Source organism: Callospermophilus lateralis, chromosome 5 (genome assembly GCF_048772815.1).
Source record: "Callospermophilus lateralis isolate mCalLat2 chromosome 5, mCalLat2.hap1, whole genome shotgun sequence".
NCBI lineage: Eukaryota > Metazoa > Chordata > Mammalia > Rodentia > Sciuridae > Callospermophilus > Callospermophilus lateralis.
Genome location: NC_135309.1, coordinates 44,745,285 through 44,767,173, shown reverse-complemented (window position 1 = coordinate 44,767,173; position 21,889 = coordinate 44,745,285). Strand labels below are relative to the sequence as shown.

Here is a 21,889-nt window from a genome sequence, read left to right as displayed (position 1 = left end):
TCTTTTATCCAATTGCTCCACTTCACCATCCAAACTACAGCCACCTTGAAAACCTAGCATGACCATTTCCCAAGTCCTTTATTGCCTACTATCATCAGGAAAAGTTTCATTTTGGAATCTAGCCTTGGGCTACTTGTTGTTTAATTCTTAAATTGGCCATTTGAAAATATAACCTTAAATCACCAACCACGGCAGTTGCCAAAGTTACCTGTAAAAACAGAAAGAGGAGGAGGAACAGGAGGAAGAGAAAAGCCATTGCCAGGGATGATGGTTTAAAAAAAAAAAAAAAAAGGTTCTGCAAACAAGAGCACTGGCAACATTCACAGAGAGAGAGGGGTCATTCCATTTTAGAATAGTCTAACCCCACCCTCTCTCCATACACAGGGATACCAAATGTAGCAGCATCCAACTCCAGCCTTGAGATAGCAACTCTTAATCTTGACCTTCAGTCCCAGCCTCTGGGTGACAATCAGTGGTTTAACTCCCAGAGCATGGGGGAAGAAACTGAAATGGCTGTACTGAATACCACAGGCTCATGAAGCACAGTTTACAAAATCCTGGGGCTCCAATGCTCCCTGTCTGTCTCCAAAGTTTCCACTCAACAGCTGCCAAATGGCTCTCATGTGGTAGGAAAGCACCCTTGCCTTGCTTCCCTGGGCTGCTCTCAGACAGGCAGACTAGGAAGGCACGTGTGTGTCACTCAACAACTACGTAATGGGAAAGAGGTGGCTCTAAGGTCCCAGCCCTGTGACCTCTGCCTGTCAAAGCTGACCTCTGAGCCCCCTTTTATAATCTTTCCAAAGACTTAAATGTATGAGTACACAATGCTCCCTTAATGGAAGGTCGCTTGGTTTGTATAAAAAGCTGTGTAAACTTCATCTCTGCATTTACTCAGTACTGGCCTTGTTTAATTTCCTGCCAGAGATGTGCAGGGAACGTGACTGCCCTCTCAGGGCTCTGAACATCTTTCAAAAAAGAAATCGTGCCCTCCCTACTTCAGGACCAAAAGACACCCCCCCCCCAAATTCCTCCAACTTTGCCAAAAGGAAAGGCATTTTGACCACACATTCTTCCTCAGAGAAAAAGCAGCTAAGACTGAGTGAATGCTCGAGCACAGGTTGCGAGTTTGTGGCTTGCTTGCTCCACCACCCAACTCCATGAGCTTGCCAAGTAACACCACTTCTTGGGGTTCCAGCTTCCTCCTGGGGAAAGTGGGAATGATAGCAGTGCCTTCACAGGCTGCTATAGGGGAAAAGATGAATTCTGAAGCCTGGTGCTCTGCTTATGGTAAAAGGGTCATGAATAGCATCTACCAGAACTGCTCCTTCAGGGGAGGCTTCATCATAGTGGTCAAGGGCATGGACTCTAGAACTGGGGGAGCCCAGGTTCAAGCCTCAGCTCCTCCAATCCCGGATGCAGCATGGGGATGAAAAGCAGCTGTGGGGAAGAAATGAGCAGTGTTAGGAACCCCCAGGCTCAGAGATTGTGGAACTGCAGGGATGCCCATCTACACCAAATCCTCTGCAGACTCCCTGTTCCACAATCATTTCCTGGATGATCACAGCTTGTTCCAGAGCAGGACCGGAAGTCAACTATCTTCACTCCTTGTTCAATAGTCCACAATGAGTTGAGGCCTGCACAAGTTCCATCTGGACTTTCCAACTGTGCCATCCAGTTCTTACCTGGTATCATGGATGGAGTTGAAAAGAAGTAGGGAAAAGGGCCTTGTTACTCCCCATATAGACTCCAGGAGAAAAATCCAGGCCAACCCCCAAACCAAGCTACTCAAGCTCTGCATTCAAACTAGGACCCAGAAGTCACTGGCAGTTTGTAATCCTTTTCTATATATGGCCCATATGCTATCGCTCCCCATTGTTGAAAGAGCCAATGAGGCCTGCTCTGGTTTTACAAAATTTCCTGTAGAATCCTGCTGTTTGAGTGTCTAAAATAGGTCAGATCTTTAGAGAAAGGGACTCCTCCCCATAACTATTGCTGCTACCACATCAGTGTTACATGGTAACTGTCCTGTGCTAATAAGGATAAGGCCTGTCCCCTCTCAGAGCCAGTTTTCCCATTCCAAAAATGAGGTGTTGACCTAAGCAGTAGCCAAGAGTAGAGCCAGCAGCTTCCCAGGATCAAGGTAGGCTCTGTCTGGGTTGGTGACTGAGCAGATGGGGCCATGCTGAGTTCTGCTGGGTCCTGCCCTCCTTGCAATGCCCCCCTGGCTGGGGAGGCCCTCAGGGGCCTACCCATGGAATTAAATGGAAAACACTACAAAAGCCTCTTGGAGCAATTTTTTTGCATCTTGTTCAGCAGCCAAACACTCTAAAGTCAGTACTTGGGACCACAGTTTTAAAGACAGATGAAGAGCTCACAGAGGTATCTTCTGGGAATCACAGGGATTTGTGAGGATGCGCTGTGGCCTGGAACAATTTGGTGGTTCTTATTGTACTGGTGACCTAGCACAAAATGCAGAGGGGAGAGAGGAATAAGTAATTCATCTCTTCATCATTCAGCAAATGTCACCAAGCTCTCCCCAGGTACTTTCCCTAGAGGAAGAAGAAAGGGGCAGAGAGACACAGATGTGAACTTGGCTGATCCAGTGAGGGTCTCAGACAAGTGACCAGGCAACAGGGCTATGATTACAGTGAGGCATGGGACATCTAGGGTATAAACCTGAGGGAGATGCCTGCTCCTGACCCTGACCTTGCAGGAACCTGAGAGCAAGAGTCTCCTTTAGATTGGTTCCTTAGGCTTCTTACCTGCTGCCTCCAGTTTTGATCTTGCTGGACAATGATCTCCAGGGCTTACAAAGAAGAAGCACAGGATCCATGGTGGACCAGGGCAGGGTTCACCTTCCTGCTGGGGTTTGGAAGGTTTCTAGCAGGAAGTGAGGAGTTTGGAGTCCTGGAAAAGGGGACTTCCCCACTCCCAGTCCGACTGACTGCTCACCTCTGTCCTGGCCAGCAATCCTTTCCAGGGGTTCCCAAAGTGGGTGGGTCATGGCCAGCACCATGTCCTCCTCTTACCCCTCTATTTTTTAGCAGGACTGCAAATGCTGTTGAGCAAGTGAGCTCCTAGTGGAGAAGCACACTTACCCACAGGCTCCAGTTTGAACAAAAGTCTGTGCCTTAACTCGGGTGTGCCCTGCCTAAGCTATCCAGCAGCCAGTGGGGGCTTCACCCAAACCGGCTCTGCCTGGAAAGAAGACATCAAATGATACAAAGCTGGTGTCCATGCTCTGCTAAATCTTGTTTCTGAATTTGCATCACTCAACTGTCTGTTTTCCCTGTGGCTCTGTTCGTAGGTCTGTAGCTGTGTCTTTGACCCTCCATCTTTCTGTGACCCTATGGGCGCGCTTGCTAGAGGGCCCCCCTCTGCCCCCGCACCAACCCTCCCCCGCCCCAGCTCAGTTTTCTTGCTCTTTGGTATCCTCTGTTCCTGAGTGATGTGAGGTGGGCAGTGGGCAGTCACAGTCGTGTCCTCCCTCTTCCTCATTGGTTCGCAGCTTCTCCCAGGGGGCAGCCACCACCAATCCCGCCCCCTCCCCCCGCCCAGGACCAAAGCGCGCCCAGAGCTGCCTCAGAGCTATCTCCAGCTCAAACAGGAGCCTAGCAGCCAGAGGGAGTGAGGACAAGCTGGCCACACACACCGGGACGTCTCGACAAGGACCCGGGACTGCAGGACTGCCTTGATAGCTGCCGCGGCAGTGGCGCCAGCGCCAGAGAACTGACTCGCAGGACTCCGCGCCACCCGCCCTCGGTGCACTCTGCGTCCAGTGCGGAGCTGCGGCAGCACTCACTCAGCACCTCTCACAGTCGCTGCAGCCCAGACGCCCGCCTGGAACCCGGAGCTCCCCCAAGCTGAGGGTCGGAGCCGAGAGAGCGGCTGTGAAACCGTGAGACAATCAGAGACTTGGGACCTCTCTCTTGCTGGCAACAGCGATAAACAGGGAAAGCTTGAAGGGCGCAGGGCACGGAGCTGTGCAGCTCCGAGGGCAGAGGTCCACCGCGGCGTGGCAAAGGCAGACGAACACCTAGGAGAGTGAGCGGAGGGTCCCGGGATCTGTGCTTTCCCCTCTGGTCGGAAGGCACCGACTCTCCCGGTCAGTTGCGCGCAGGTCGGGAGGAGAGCTCCATGGAAGCGCTGGCTAGCTCAGGTCAGCGCGAGGCCAAGTGAGGAGGTCCTACTGGGGTCGCCGGGACCCGCGGGCCATGTACGGAGACGTGTTCAACGCCACCGGCGGCCCCGAGGCGGCGGTCGGTGGTGCTCTGGCTCCAGGAGCCACCGTCAAGGCAGAGGGCGCTTTGCCTCTGGAGCTGGCCACCGCGCGCGGTATGCGGGATGGCACGGCCACAAAGCCTGACCTGCCCACCTACCTGCTGCTCTTCTTCCTGCTGCTGCTTTCCGTGGCGCTCGTCGTCCTCTTCATCGGCTGCCAGCTGCGCCACTCGGCCTTCGCCGCGCTGCCCCACGACCGTTCGCTGCGCGACGCCCGTGCTCCCTGGAAGACGCGGCCGGTGTAGCTTTGAACTAAGCCAAGGCCGCCGGGTGTCGCGTCCTGGCCTCCCCAAGACACTCCAGCATGAACCCGGCAGAGCGGGATTGACATCGGAGGTTGCTGGTCCCTGGAAACACTTTGCTCAGACCTTTTCCCACGTAGATAGGCAACCGGAAAGTAAAAAGGGATGGAGACGTTAGGAGGCTGCACAGGATCCCTAGCTCAGTACCTGAAAGGGTGTCTTTCTTCCCCTAAACAGAGGGTCCAGTCGGGGAACCATCCTGAAAGACAGTGTGCCACCTGGGCTCAGAAGCCTTGCCTGCCACGGGTTGAATTCCTTACTTTGCCACAGAAGGGGCAGGAACCGCCAGCGCACAACTAGCCAGGAGCTGCCCGTCCCGACTCCCTGGCCCTGTGGCTGTCTCCCCAAAGATGCTACCGCCTTTCTTGCTCCTTGGCACTGAGGATCCCACTAGGATCCTAGCGTGAACTCAGCCGGACCTTGGAATGATGTTCATAGAGGACCGCGTCCCCTTAGGGAAATGACACAACGCCCGAGTTTCAGTGGGTCCCGCCTAAGTCCAAATAGCCAATTCCTTCTGCGGACAGAGATGGAGAGGGGTTCGGTGGAGAGGTGCAGTCTCACTTGCAGGGCGCGGCTGTGGGGATCAGCATCTCACATCTCCAGGAGCCACATTTCTACAATAAAAACTCACCGAATTAGATCCAAGCTCTGAGAACACTCTGGTTATTGGTTGCGCCGCTATGGGAAAGGGAATAAGGGCTGGTCCATCTGAGCAGGAAGAGACCCAAGTTTGATCCGCCTTCCCGGCCCCTGTGGCCCAGGTCAGTTTAATGATAACCTCCTCCTCCTCTCTAGCTTTCCCCGGTTACTTGCTCTGGGGAGTTTTTTCAGAACGGCCTCTAGGGAAAATTGTTGCCTGACCTGCTGAATAAATTCTTGTTAACAGGACTCCCTGGAGACTCTCTGCGGGCAGTTCCTTCGACCCGCCATCCTCCCCTTTGCTCCCTGGACCTGAAGCCTCCCAAAGAGCCTCCCTGGACCTGAAGTCTCCCAAGAGACATCCTGAGCCAGAAAGGCTTAAAGGTCAGGTAGAGAGGGCAGCGCTCTGGCACTTCCTCCCATGTAGACAGGAACTTGCCCTGGAGAACCCCACAGGAAAGAAAAGATGACTAAACCCCTCCAGGAGAAAGAATTTCAAAGAATCTAAAGGGAATAGAGAACTTTGTGATAACCTTGACCAGTTTCAAAGTTAGCCTTATTCTAAGGAGTCTTTCTTTTTATTAAATATTTTTGGGAGTCATCTGGCTCAATGTGACACTAGAACTTAGAGAAGTTTTGACTGAAAAAATTGACAGATTATCTAATTCAGTAATTCAAAAAAATTTAGGGTCACTAGGCTTTGAGAATTGGAACAAGATAAGGACTCTTGTCCCTGGCCAGATGCATATAGCCATGCAACTCTGCAACATTTATAAGGGTTGTCAGACATTGAAACATTCTGAAGGCCAAGCTTGGGGTGCAGAAAAGAATAGCCAGGGCTCCCATCACCACTTCTCAGCACAAAATTCTCCCCGGGTTCCTATTCTGGGAAGCAATGGAGAAGTGTAATAGAAACCAAGAACCCCAATTCTGCGGTCATCTTACAGAGCATCATAGCTTAGTCTTTGGAACCATATCCAAATTTCTCCAGTCTACAGTAAGGGTGACCCAGTTCATTTGCACCAACTTTGGTTGCAGAGAGGACTAGATGGGAAAAAAATGTACAAAATACAATCCCCTGGCTGGTGTACCAAAAGCACATGCTGTTGCTCTGGGGGATCCTTCAGCCTTGATCTGGGATTATGAGAGGTAGAAGACTAATGCATGAACAGGACGTTCTTCCACCATATCGCAGACTTGAAGGTAGTATGAAAGATGGTCAGAAGACAAGCTCTAGAGTCTAACCATCTAGCTTTAGATTCCAGCTTCACCTCTGAATAGCTACGTGACCTTGAGCAAATTATTTAACCCGAGCTTGTTTCCTCAGCTGTGAAATGGATATTATACTATCTAGTTCTACAGGGTTGAATATTAAGCAGTATGACCAATGTGGCATGCTAGCACAAGGCTTGTACAAAGTGACCACCCAAGTGTAAGCTATCGTTATAATTGAGCTGCAGACTTGAGGCAGCATTACTGATGGGAAAAGCTGAACCCCAAACATGATGCAGTCTCATGAAAGCCCACTGCCTTTTATGACCACAAACAAATGCAAGAGCTGGTCCTTTCATGGGAGAAAGGATTCAGTGGCTTAGAAATCCCTTGTAGTTCCTAGACCATTATCAGCTAGAATCAGAGTGATCCAGGAGACTCTTGGGATCCCTTAAAGTAAACCAAAAAGTGCTAAGATGTATATAATTTGGAAGGTATCTGATATCTCTGTTGCGTTGCAGTGACCCCAGCCACCTCAGCAAAGGCTTGGCCACTTCAAATGAAGAGACTCTTCTGAAATAAATTCCTGGGTAATTGGACTTGCAAGAGCTTGAATCTAGAAAGCAAGCTGGGTTTGTAAGAGTGCTGTTTGCCAACACTATGAACCTGAGTAACTTCATTTCCTTTTCTAGGATAGTGTTGGACTAGCTGAGTGGCAGTGGGTTTTTCCTCACATTGGATCCAGCCTTAGATTCTCCCCTAAACAAGTGACATGGCCAAGTTCATGTTTGCCCTCCATTAATATGCAGAGTTAATGAAATACAATGTAGTGATAACACATTCAGACCATGTTATGGACCAAAAGAATACAAATGTTCTTCCAAAATTCCTATGTTGAAACCCCAACTCCCAAAACAACTATATTAATTAATATCACATATTGTCATAGGATGGGGCCATGATCCTATAGGATTAGTGTCCTTATGAAACCTGGGACATAGTGAGACAGAACATAGTGAGATGTTGGCCATTTGTAAACCAGGAAAATGACCCTCAGAAACTGAATCAGCCAGAATTGTGATCTTAGACTTGCTTCTAGAACTGTAAAAATTAAATTTCTGTTGTTTAAGCCACCCAGTGTATGGTATTTTGTTCTGGTAACTCAAGTTAGATAGATGGCTATTTGGGACGTAGCTCTGAATACTCACTCTCCTGCCTTTTGCTACCCTAATAATTCCAGGATGCCTTGGAACCATCTTTAGGCAGTTGGGGATGGCAAGTTAAAAATAGGAATAGAGTTGCCATAGGTATCTGAGCTCCTCTGGTAAAACCACCTACTACAAGTAGGCAAGGAGGTTAAGGAGAAGACATTTTTGATAAGTGATGGGTGGGTGAGAGGTTGGAAATTGAAACAGCAAAGTGATTGTAGATACTAGGAACTAGGGAGAGGTAAAAGGCTGATTCCTGGGACCAGGTGACCTGAGCTTGACCATCTACTCTAGGCCTCCATCATGTTTCTGAATTTCTGCTAACCTGTTTCTTCAGCTGTAAAATGGAGATAATAATACTAACTGCCTCATAGGATTTTCAACACTGAGTGAGACATTGTAGGTGAAGTGTTAACTCATGTTTGATATACAGGAAGTGCTCTGAATGTGAGCAATCATCATTAACAAGGATGACCATTTTAGAAGCGCTTGCAGCAGTACAAACAGTAACTGCTTTCCATCAGTGACTTGCAGTCCTTTTTCAGGAATGTGCTATCACAGGACAGTACAGAGGTCTGCCACTGCACAGCCACTGTGCCCAGAGTTGGAGATCTCTTCTGGATCTCATCCATTCTCATGGCTTCAGTTGCTTTTCAGATGACTCTTGCTACACAAGCCCTCTCAATATCTCTATTGGCTATCTCACAGGAAACTTCAGACTCAACAAGTCTAAAACTCTTCATCTTTCTTAATTAGATGCTCCTTCAGTCTTCTCAATTTCAATAAATTGCAACATATGACTGCCCAGAGGAGGAAAAAAAAAACCATGGTTGTCATTCTTTTTTTTTTTTAAGAAAGAAAGAATTTTAATATTTATTTTTTAGTTTTTGGCAGACACAATATCTTTGTTTGTATGTGGTGCTGAGGATCGAACCCGGGGGCTGCACGCATGCCAGGCGAGCGCACTACCGCTTGAGCCACATCCCCAGCCCATGGTTATCATTCTTTTTTTTTTTTTTTTTAATATTTTTTTATTGGCTGTTCAAAACATTACAAAGCTCATGGCATATCATCTTCCATACATTTGTGGTTGTCATTCTTAACGCCAACCTCTTCTGCATCCTCCCATATGCAATTATCACCTGCACTCCATTCTACCCCATCAAATCCACACAGTCTCCACCATCACCACCCTACCTCAAAGCCCTACATTCACTTTTACGTCTCCAATCAAAACACACATCTGATCATGGTATCTGCTTCCAGCAGCCTCCACTCTAATGGTTTTTCCTAGTACTTGTGATTAAAAACAAAACCCTAACCTTAGCCTATGAAGCCTATAATCATCTGACCCCACCCACATCTCCTCACATCCCTCTTGTACTCCAGGCTACAGTGACAGTGGCCTTCTTGGTCCTTAAGTTCCCCACCTTACTTTGGCTAATGCCTTTTCATCCTTTAGAACTCTACTTAAATCTTTCTTCCTCAAAAAGGACTTTCCTAAAATCTTTAATAGCCCCAAATCATCTCTGTAATCATAGCTATTAAATGACAATGCAATTATAAACCTAATGTCTTTTCTTCCTACTAATATGTAAGTTATATGAAGTCAGGGACAACATCTTCTTTTCACTGTTTTTTGAGAAACTATGTTTTAACCACAAAACAGGTACTTGGTATTTGTTGAAAGCAACATGGTGGGAAAACAGTGCTAGAGCTTTCTCTGTATATTCTTCATCTGAACATATCTCCTTTGATTTTCCACCTTAAAAAAATTTTATCAGATGAAATATTGACTTGAATTCTTCCTTACTTATTGGTCTTCCAAGTAGCCAGATTCCTGGGGCGGTAATCCACAAAGTTGTCAGCAAGTAACATTTCCTGTCTCCATCTATGCAACACCTCAGGTATTACTGTTATCTCCTGAAGAGACTAAAGAACATGCAATTTTTTAAAGTTTGTACCTTTAGCTATTTCTGCGTGAAATACTCTTTTTCCCTTTGCAAAGCACAGACCTTAGCAATATCATTCACATGCTTGTCAATTGCCTTGAATAAGAAATCTGTTTAATCTACTTCACCTATCACCTTACCTTTTTCCGCACTTAAACATTAGCTTCTAATTAGACCTTCCCTGGGCGCTATGCCTAAAATTGCAATTACTCTCCTCTCTCACCCTGACATCTCCTTTTCCTTAGAATTCACCAGTAAATTTACTATGCATTTTATTTACCTTGTTATATATATCCATCAACCAAAATGAAAAACTATCAGGAAAATTGCTTTTGTTTTATCCTATTTATCCTCAACTTGACATCTAACAGCTCTCAAATATTAATTGAATGAATAAACAACCTGGTACTGATCAGGGTTAAACAAAACAAAACCCACAGATATTCTGCAACACAGGAGCAGAGTCTGTATGTTAGTCTCCTTCATTCTCTGCTCCTGTTTAGGCACCCTCCCAAGCTGATCAGATTAACCCCTAACTAGACAGGAATTAAATACTCTATGTTATAGCTTTGCTTTCAATGAGGCAGGAACTTCAACTCCAGCTCTACCATCTAGCATGAGGCTTGATTTGAACAAAGCACTTAACAGTTCCATGAGAGTAAGTAGTATCACCTAGCTCATAGTCTAAGTAGTTGAAACAATATCCCTGTGGTGCGGGGTTGTGGGGTCCTTTCTCACAGTAACCTCCCAGGGGCAGCAAAACGCTGAAATCTTCATCCCTTGGCTTCCATATCCACTTCTACTTCCCATCGTCATATCTGCTTTCCAGCCATTGTAAAGGAGAAAGAACATTCCTCTTCCAAGCAGAAATGGCACATATCATTTCTGCTTATATCCTATTGGCTAGAATTCAGTCACATGTGGCCAGAATTCAGGCATGACTTAACCTAACTCGAAGCCCCAAGGACTGAAAAAATGTGTTTTCCAGATAAATGTAGGTGGTCTACAATTAAAGAAGGGGAGAATAGAGATCTGTAAAATTTCTAGCAGTTTATCACACAATAAAGGGCCTTTTCATATGAACATCATTTCTGAACTATTTGTATTTTGTACATCTCTGCTTGCATTCATCATCTTCATATCCACTGACATCACTAACTTGGCCTAAACAACTCTAGGTTAATGAAAACCACATTTCACAGTTTATGTAAAAAGAAAAGGCAATTAGGGAATGTTTACCATTAATTATGCTTTGAATTAATATTGACACAACTATAGATGGGGGCAAAATCTGCCAAAGCCCTCCAGACCCCAGAGCTTTCCTTCTTCCCAAATTTCTTCCTTTATATCACCCACACACACTCTTCGGCAAAATAATTTTTTATTCTCAAGTGCAAAATATGAGTCACATATTTGGTCTGTCATATGTTCTCTCTCTCAAAGGCATTCCCAAAAGTGGCCCACCTGAGTGCAAAAGGCCTGTCCGTCACATACAATAGTCAGGGAAGAACATTATGGGGCCTAGGCCAGGACACCAAAATCAAACTACAAGTTTGTTTCTTAAAACCCTCATCTCTGTAAGCTCTGAAATACAGTGCACCATTTGGGTTATTTTCTGTTATCATCTACATCGAAGAAACTGTCCTTTCTCCTTTTTCTGGAAAAATTTTAAATGTCAACAGGTTAAAGCTCCAACTCGACTGGCAATTTTATATGCTATCTGAGCAAAAAATTCAGGAACTTGATTACTTGACCCAAAAGTTCAAAGACAAAGAATTTAAGAGTGTTATAATTTCTTAGTTGAATTTCCAGCTTTCTCATGAGGTATGGTAATGAGACCTAATAAATTACTGAGCCAGAATCAACTCAACTAGCAGTTGTCATATTACATTTAAAAAAGTGAATTCTAGTATTAAAAAAGGAAAACCCACTCTGCTCAGTCAACAAGTCCTGGTGTGCTGACTTATTACGTGTCAGGAACTGCTCTAGCAGAGACAAAGGTCTGTCCTTAGATCTTATGTTCTCATGAGGTGACAAAAGGGTCAAGAGATATATTTTGTGTGAAATAGTGAGAAAAGCTATGCAGAATGTTCTCTTGGTTATATAGGAGGAAAGATTTGGAAACCAAGCCAATTTCTCTGAGAATCCTTTCAAATTAAGGAGTGATAGCCCCACCCATGATCGGCTATATATTTGTCAAAGAACATTAAAACAGATGCAAAACAAACAAACAAAAAAATGCAAACTAACTATCAGAACTGGTTTGAAAGGAATGTGCATAGTCAGGCATGATGGCACACACCAGTGACCAATCACTCAGTGACTCAGGAGGCTGAGGCAGGAAGACTCCAAGTTCAAGGTTAGCCTCAGCCACTTAGCAAGATTCTCAGATACTTAGTGAGACCCCACCTCAAAATAAAAAGGGCTAGGATGTAGTTCAGTGGTAAAATGCGCTCTAGTTCAATCCCCAGTATTGAAACAAACAAACAAAAGTAAATGCGTAAATGTCTAGTGGTTAGCTATTGGAAGAAAGGTTTTAGTTTATGCTTTTCTGGACTGTTAAATCCTCACCATTTATCTCTGATAAAAGTATTTTTTTTTAATGAGCTAATGGGTGAGATTTATTGGATGAAGAAGGGATAAGAGATTAAGAAAGTTTAAGGAGCTTTTCAAAAATCCATGCCCAAACATGAATAAACTGCCTCACTAGGAATTATATTCACATAACTTGGTACAATATGAATCCTAAGCATCTTAACCACCAGATTAAAATCGCCCCTTTCCCACCTCCCATCTAACATACTGTGAGATGGAGATGTTTAAGCAAGCTGGCCAAAAGCTCTTCTTTTAAAATTTCCCAGTAGCCCCACTACCCTAAGCTTCAAAATATGGCAATAAAAATGATTGAGGCTGAAAAAAAATTTTTTTAAAAAGTTTACTGAAGAATTATAAATCTGACAACAAAAGTCACAGTAATATTTTATAATGTTAATTGTGGAAAGGTTTTAAAAAAATACTTCCTCCTTCTAACCATATACAGACTATGATAAACTTCTAAATAATTACTTTCTTATAGGCATTGTCCAGTCTGACAGACTTCTTATAAATGTTTATAAAATAGAGAAGTGCACCAAAACTGCATTCTGGATTTTAATAGGGAATAGTACTAGTCATTGAGTCTCACCATCTGAACTCATCATCTGAATGTTAGGGCTTCAGCAATTTGAAAATTAATTATCTTAAATCTGAAATCTTTTGCCAGGAAAAGTGATTTTTGTTGTTGTTTTTTAAGGAATGCCTCTAAAATAGCCAATGAAGTTGCTACCAAGTACCTCACTAAATCCCTTTCAAAGAAAATGACAGAATGAACTGATTTGCAGTAATTGATTCTTGTAACGAAGTCTTTTCTCTAAAGAAAAGAATAAGAGCTTTCATATTTATTCTTTTGAGTCAAAATATTTAGTTTAGTTTTCTCTACTTTTCTAGTCAGGGTGCATGCCACTCCCTGCCCCCAGCCACTTGGAATGAGTTTGTACCTGTTGTGTATGTAATCCAGAGGGTGATAAAAGTATGCATCACAGAGAGGGAGATAAAAAAGCTAGTCTATGATTTACATTTTTTTTTCAAAACAGGATAATCAGAAACTAAAAGCACAGCTAATTCACAAAGTAGAAAATCAAGTGTTGATCTACCAAGGACAAGCAGTCTCGGAAATAATTACTCTAAATCAAAGAAATAACAGAAATGTAAAAGATATTAATTTTTAAATGAGTTCTTTTATGCCAGGTTGTTCTAAGTACTTTTTTTGTTATTACTTCATTTTTCTATAAAGTGAACTTTTATTTTACAGGTGAGGAAAACTGAGGCAGAGTCGTTAAGCAACCTGCAAAAGGGCACAGAAATATGCAGCCCAGGACTCAAATGCAGATTCTAGAGTCAGCTCTGTAAAAGCTGTCTTCCTATTCTGCCTCTCAATCACCCAGCCAAGCCCCCTCATTTACAATGACATCTAGAGAAGGAAAATTTAGTGATTAAACTAAAAAAAAAAAAAAAAAAAAAAAAAAAAAAAAAAAAAACAGAGTCTAGGTTCAAATCCTCTATCAAAACATAACAAAGAAAAACACATCAATTTCCTTTCAAAGAGAAAAAAAAATCAATTATACTGAGCAACCCTCATGCTTAGTGAAAAGGCATGGTATATCATATTTTCTATCACTAGCACACAGATAATTCAGCAGGTTGTAACAACTGATAATCCCATCCCTCTTCTATAACTCCATTCAATGAAACATAAATCAGAAAAAATTACCAAAAAGAAAAAAAGACACATTAAGCAGATTTTGAGGTTTATTAAAATAAAGTATTAGCAAACAATATGCAAAAACAAATTTAAAGAGTTATGGCTTTGAAAAGCACAGTATAGTAAAACCTAATACATTTTTATAAGTATCAAAAGGATAGCAGAATTGAAGCATCATGCTATAATTTCATTTTCTATAACATGAACAGAAGCAGAACAAGAACAAATAAGAAACAGTCCTACAGTGCAGCCATTGGTTTGGTCTTTATCATTTACATATGAAAGATCTTTTTAAAGAGAGTATACATTCAGTTTCAATGATCTTAACCGAATTTAAAACAAGTGAATTTTAAATTGCAACTTTAAACAACCAGGTTAAAAAGAATATCTCTAGCCCAACCATCATCCTCAAGAGTTCTTCTAGTAAAATCAAAGCAACATCATTTCCAATAGTATTATACAGGAAAATCTGACCCTATAAGATTTTCTTTTACAAAACACTTGGGATTCTTTGGCCTAACTGGAGTTCTCTTATAGCTAACACCAGTTAGTTTTAAGACAGGCACTATCTACTAATAGGGGGTGGGGATTTATTTATACAAAATTCTGAACTTTTAAAAATCACAGCAACTTCAAATAAATCCTTAAATGATAATGGCTCATGATCATTTTAGAAATTTTAAGAACTGAGTTATGTGGACAAGAACCATAAAATCCTTTTCACTCTGCCACAATCAAAGATCCTGCTCTTTTCAACAAAATAACTCATTACTTATTTTACAGCAAATGCTACCAACAATATTACAGCATGTACTCTTACAAAATAACAGTAAACAAAACCAGAATATATGAAATCTTATTTATTGGTTTGGGTATACCACCTAATTTTAGAGTGTCACTTCAATTATAATGCAGTTGTATTTTGTTTTGGAGATGAGTTTCATCTTATTTTTCTTCCTACCCACCCATGGGTGGATCTAATCCAGGGTCTCCCACATGCTAGCAAATGTCTACCACTGACCACCATCCGCAGCCAGGAAGGCAAACTTCTTTTACGAATAATCTAATTTAACAAAGGCTTTATAATACTGTTACCTCCTGTAATCAGGACACACTAAACTGCAATCCACTGAATTCTAAAGAACTATCCAAATTTCTCTCCAGCAAGATTTGTTTATGCAGGGGAGAAAAAAAAAAAAATCCCTTGCGAGTACATTCAAGAATCTCACCTCTATCAATGAAGAAAATAATGTTATTCAAATAATGCTGTTGGGGAGAACAGGCAGCAAAAGGAAAATTACCCTCCAAAAAGCTGTCTTAGTTAATATCTGAGAAAATCACTTAGGAAAACTCACTCCCATAAAAACCATTAAACAATTCTAAAACCACCACACTATCTCACCTTAAAAGATACTTGTTTATCTTGCTGATGAAAAAAATCAGAATGAACACTTATATTCAGACTCCAGACATCAAGAGTTCTTAAAATAGGTCCAAAAATGCAACTCATCAATGAAGGCTGAATTCAATAATTATCAAAGGATTCTTTCTTCTTCAGGAAGTAAAAGGATAATATATTTTAAATGAGAAAGGTGACAGTAACTCAAAGTACCATTAAGCAAATAACTAGAAAAAGTATTAAAAAATGGACCTAGACTTGAGTATGAGATGTTCTCTATAACACAAGTGCAGCACTTTAATACATACTACCAAACTTTTTAGAGTTTCTCTGCTATCAGTAGGATTCTGTTTTTTTGTAAACCTTTTCCTCCAAAAGGACACTATTACAAGGGAAGGAACGGTTTCTCACAGGTACCCTCAGGTAATACAGGGAAGGTTTTATAAGGTGAACCCTAGTTCTTATCTTGACAATAGCCTTCAGATTTGAATACTTAGTAATTGTTTTACATCCCCTAAAGGACGTCTTACTCTCAAAAGTTATGAAAAGCATAAATTTGTAATACTAGGTGTAGCTTGTTGAACTGAATCTTATTCTGGGTTTCACCTCAGCAACACAGCCAGTTCAACTGCTGGGTTATAAAGCAACCGTGAAATGAAATATATATATATATATATTTATTTATTATTTTTTTTTAAATTTTTTGGAGATGATTTAATGAAGATATCGGGGTTTTTTGTTTGTTTGTTTGTTTGGTGATGCTGCAGGGATTGAACCCAGAGTCTCAAGTACACTAGGAAAGCTCTCTTCCATTGAGCTATGCTCCCAGCCCCTGTATTTGACATTTTTGATGTCTTCCTTAAATTTTCTCTAGAGAAAAGTGTCAAATTCAGTAGATCAGTAACATGCCTACTAGTTTATATTCCATATATTAGCCATGAAATCAATAAGATGTTAGTCAAATGCACTTCTTATAACCTGCTTTTTTGGCAATCAAGATCTTGTTACTTTAATTCATTATGAGATTAATTTGATTCTGTTCTGCTTTTTGCATTTACCAAACTGGCTGCAATTTCAGTATTCCCAGATTCTGTCTTTTAACTGGCATGTATTAATATCTATCTGCTATAAAAAGTGATTATTGTAGTGGTGCTGATATTCTTGCAAATTTGACTATAAACCAGTCTAATATTACATAAAATCTTAATATTGTACTTTTTTGAAATAGTTTCTTTTAGAGATACTTTCTTATTGTTAGCCAGAATTTTACTTTGCTTTTTCTGTTTTCATCTTATTAATAATTTTTATCTCATGTTTAGGGTTTATAAGAATAGCGGAACTGAATAAAATTTTCGTTTAAAGGCCACAGGTGGAAAATTGACAATCTTTAGGAAATATAACAGGTTTATACTTCATGAAATTCTTAACAGTTAACAGCTTCAGTACTGTCATTCACAAGATAATACTTCTTTAAAAAAAAAAAAACACAGAAAAAGCCAATCACATAATACCTACTAAATATCTAAAAGCTGGAACAGGGTGTCTGCAAACAAAACAATTTTTAACTTGCAGCTAAAAACATCTATAAAACAATTTATGACTAAAATAATCACTAAAGTTGATTATATGTATTTGTCATTCAACTTGAGTGAATTCTTTTTCATAAATTTGTGCCATGAGCCTGTTAAGTAAAAGAATGATAAAAAATACCTAAGTTCTATCACTAAACAAATAATTCTCTTTCATGTGGCTCATACAACTTAGAATACATGTTACATAATACTTACGTTGAAGGCTCAGGTGACTGTCTGAAATTATTCTTTTTACCCAACAAAGAATTCTGCGCTGAAATACAAATGACACTTCACCTGAAGGCACTAAAATCATCCAATGGCTGTACTTTGAAAAAGCAATAAATAATGACACAGAAAGCAAAAGGAATAGCAAAATGCTTTCCTAAAAAAATATTTTTTGTGTTTTTCTTTTTTTTTCCCTCATAAAAGCAGAAAGGGCAAAGCAGAAAGTCAAACCAAAAATAACATTTTTAACAGCTGAATGGCATGGCTCCAGATACTTACAAAGGCACTAGAAAATAAAGCTTCTTTTTCTGATTAGGTACATTAGGTCATTTTTCTTTTCAAAATAATTTCTGCTTTCTTGTGCCATAACTAAATGTCCATCTGAGTATTCCCTAGAAAAGGTGGTTAATAGTACTCTACTCAAAGCCAAAACAGGATTGATTAAATGGATACTTTAGAGTTGTCATCTTTCCTTTAGAAGACTGTGTTCTGGGAGATTAGCATCCATGTAGATACTAAAAAAATAGAAAAAGAGCATTGATGATAAGTGAGAGAACAGTCTTTGATACGTGAATGTTTTGAAATCAGCTATCCCGACACCTACTGCCGATTCATTTAATATCAGACCAGTAGTCTCACCCTTGAGGCCCAATCAAAGAGCCTCCTATGGCTACAGCGCATAGGTCCTTGCATGGGGAGACCAATACAAGTGAGAACAATGACATTAAGTACATGATTTTCCAACATTAATAAGACCCACAAGACTGTAGAAATTAAAAAGGCACCTTAGTTGGAGCTCTAGAAGAACAATATTATAACCTAGATTGAAAATAAAATACTAGAAAAAGGCATAACTTCCTAAAACTGTAAACTATAAATTGTAGTTTGTTAATACAAAAGGGGTAACAAGGAATTGAGGATAAGCATCTAAGTCCAAGTCACTTGAGTGTTTTACCAAAGGTTACACTAAAAATTGTCACCCATAAAAGTGCAAAATAAAAGATTAATGCATGTCAAAATTACAATCCTTGCAACAGGGCCAAAAGCAGCAAACATAGCTGAACAAGGCCGTGCATGCACTGTCACTAGCTAAAAAGTAATATTTATGACAAGATTTTGAGTAAATGACATATACTAGAGATCAATTACTTGGCAATTTTTTTTAAAAAAAGGAAATGTTTTACAAAAGATATTGAGCATGAAGTCACATTACACTGACAAACATTTAGCTATATAAATGTAAATTTTATGTCATCTAGAAAACTCACTTCACTTTTACTGAACACTACTTGTTAGAGCAGTGCATAGTGTTCCATCAAATAAAAAGATTATTTTAGAGTTTCTTTTAAGCCCCTACCATAGGCTTTTAAAAACTATGTGTTAAGCTTTTTTAAAGTTGGTGGGACAAAGAAATTGTTAGAAGTATAGTTTCTGGAAAATCAACAGAAGGAAGACTATTTTTCCCTATTATAACCTCTTATACTATAATTTTTCATCATGTGATGCATACTTTGAAAAAAATCAACAAATAAAAAACCTGTTGGGATGATAAACTAAAGCATGTTCCAGTTTAAAATCAACACCAAAATTCTGAACAGGGGCATAATACTTAGTCCACATCTTTTACAATACCTTTGAGAGTTAATCACATGAACATGAATACAAACAAATGCAGATTCATCACAAAATACAAATGTGTTGGTCACAATTATGTAGAAAAAAAAAAAAAGCTATAAAATCTGTTTTTCCATGTCAGCTCACAGTATTTGTACTGGAAGTTTCTCTAAAATTAAAATAAGTCCACTAATAACAATTGAAAAGAATATTTCTGCACTATGAAACGGAAGATATGGGATTTAAAGGAGATCCCATCTGAGTAAGGACTTTATCCAGCCACTGAAGAGGCCCATGGAGATGAATCTCAATCCAACATGGGGTGCTGGTAACATCCTGTCGGTGATATTCTGCTCCCCAGCCCTATGAAAATGAACAGATATCATAGTCAATCTCTCTTTAAGATGTCAACAAGTCTAAAGCAATTATAATAACAAACAGATAGTTTAACAGTAAAGATATACAGAATACTTAAATAACTATCACAAAAGCAATCTTAATATTCACCATGGAATTATAAGAAAAGATTTACAATGTTCAGAGATATATGAATTTTTAAACAACGTATACTTCTCCTAATAGAAACGCATGGCACCAGGTGTTTTAGCATTTTTTTAAATTTTAGAAACATTATACAGTATAATATCTCATAATGAAAATATTATTTATTTCTACTATGAGATATATTCTCACTTAATAGGATAAATAAAACCCATAAATAGCCTCACGTAACTTCATGTCAGATTATATGACCAAAAAACTTTGTTTTCAGGTTTTGTTTTTGTACTAGGGATTGAACCCAGAGTGCTCTATCACTAAGCTATATCCCCAGTCCTCTTTATTTGTCAAGATAGGGCCTCGCTAAGTTGCGGAGGCTGTCCTGGAAATTTCAATCCTCCTCAGTTACTGGGATTTACAAGCATGTGCCACTGTGTCTGACTTGTTTTGATATTTTTTAAATTTTGCTTTGTTTTTATTTTTTTTCCTGTCACAAAAGGCACTGTAGATACTGATAAACACATTTATAAATAATTTAATGTAGTGATTACATAGCCATTATCCTTAAAGCTGGGAAATTAATGAGATGAAATGAACTAAAATGCTAGCTTAAAACTACAAACAAAAACAAAAAGGAAATTTTTCACTTTTCTTCCATCTGGATTTATCAAGCTCTCTGTGTTAGTGCTTATTCTAGTCCTGGTCCAGGAAAATTATGGGAGGAAAGAGGAAAAAGAATGGAGAAAATGGGGAATGCAGATAAACTAAATATGCAAAAGTCTCATTTGTATAGAGGGAGGGGAAATAACTTTAGGGTGATTGATAATTCAATGTACACATCAGATCTAGTAAAGCATCAAGAAAACACTGGATGGATGGATGGATGGATGGATGGATATAAGAATGGAAGGAAGGAAGGAAAGAAACATAGATAGGGAGTGAATGCCAAAAAGAAAAAATTCACACATGGCATGTGACAGTTGTTGTTCTTGGGCTAAAAATCTTTAAGGACTATGTGAATATAGTATAGGTTTCTTAAATACATCACAAATTCTTATCAAATTTTGTTCAACAACCTTCTTCGGAATATTCAATAAAATCAGGCCAAGAGGGTAAATGATGAACTTGAACTTTGCAAATTCTTAATAACAAAGCTCAGTTCAAGGAAAATAATTTTAGAACTCCAAATAATTGTCAAGTCAGTCTAATAGAATCTAATAATAATCAAAACTATTGATGCTGAGGGACTCAATAAGCAATTTTAATATTAAATGTTTTCCAATACTTTAATCATTTAACTGACATTCTTTGTAAGCTCAACCCCTGTTCAATATCAAAATCAATATCAATCATGCATTTTATGTCTGGATTATAAATTATCTTAGACTTACCATATGTTTACAATCATAAATTCAAGGATTTCATCTAAGAACCTAGTAAATCCAGTTGAAAGTAATGCCCACTTTTAACAATTTTTCTATTACAACCCATAGACATACATACTTTCAATACAGATCACACACACTTACCTTAACAAAACTCATTCGAATGGTGCACATTTTTGTGAGCTCATAGACTGCCTCAAACCCATGATTGACAGACTGAGCCAGAAGCTGAGCAAATTCCTGATTATTAAAAATTTTGAGGCTGCAGCTGCTGGGAATCTTACAGACAGTGGTGGGATGAAAACCATGATGAAAGTTGCAGTTCCTACTCTGTACAAATATGCTGCTGTCACTGAGACACTCCGCATACACCTCCCCACCAACATAGTACAGATGAACACCTTAAAAAGATGAGTAGCATGAGTCAGTTTAACAAAGCAAAAGAGATTATATGGTATAACCAAAATACGGAGATGTTCATAGCAAACTCTCTACTGTCTTCAGATAAAAGCAACCACTAGATGGCCTTCTGCTGCCAAGGATAATGAAGAGGTTAATGTCTGCCTAAGTCTAACATGGTCCTCAAATAACTAAGTTAAGCCTGAAGCTGACAGCTGATTAGGTTATCTACTTTTAAGTTGTTTTCCTTTTCCAAATCTTCTATTATCTCTATGAGAGAAAGAGTGGTTAAGAAAATGAGGACAACAGTATTAAACAAAAATACAAACAAAACCCCCAAAGGTGCATATGTACTTTCAGGTTACCACAAGTTTTTAAATTGCAGACATTTTACTTTGGTAATTTCAAATTATTTTTAATATATTTAAAATATATGTGTAGTGTGTGTGTGCATAAAAATAATGCATGAAAAGTTTCAATACAAAAATTTAAATTGTGTAACTAAAGCTGGTATTTTTCCAACATATCTATAACCTCTAATTTCTCTTCATTAAAGGTAGAAACTAATATCAAAATGGTGGATATCCTTTTGAACCTTTTTAAATGCATTTAATTTTATATAAATGTTCCTATGTAATTTTTGTGTGTGTGTGTTTGTGTGGAAGGTTGGGTGTTCTGCTTTGTTTTTTAATATGAATGTACCACATTCTATTAATCAAAAACTTGCTCTTTCACTTTAAGCAATCTTGAGGATTCTAGTATGCTTCAAAATATAAATTTGCTACTGTATATATCCTCTAAATGCCACTTATAATTCTAGGTGAATCTACTATCTACTGATGGACATCTTTTCACTACCACAGTGCTTTGTAGCACCATCCCTGAATACACATATCTC

General features: G+C 40.0%; 2 protein-coding genes across 2 annotated transcripts in view; one reads left to right on the top strand and one right to left on the bottom strand.

Moving 5' to 3' along the window:
• Window positions 1–4,214: 4,214 nt before the first annotated feature.
• Smim32 (small integral membrane protein 32) lies at window positions 4,215–4,526 on the top strand. Its single transcript, XM_076856231.1, has one exon. It carries the CDS (start codon window positions 4,215–4,217, stop codon window positions 4,524–4,526), a length of 312 nt encoding a protein of 103 aa, XP_076712346.1.
• A 9,405-nt stretch (window positions 4,527–13,931) lies between these two features.
• Window positions 13,932–21,889, bottom strand: part of Smad5 (SMAD family member 5) — a 43,861-nt gene continuing 35,903 nt past the window's right edge. Inside the window, exons 6-7 of the mRNA XM_076856647.1 lie at window positions 20,737–20,993; window positions 13,932–19,072 (exon numbers count right to left, since the gene is read on the bottom strand). Coding sequence (XP_076712762.1) covers window positions 18,929–19,072; window positions 20,737–20,993 — 401 coding nt within the window. The 3' untranslated portion in view covers window positions 13,932–18,928. The remainder of the gene's footprint in view (window positions 19,073–20,736; window positions 20,994–21,889) is intronic.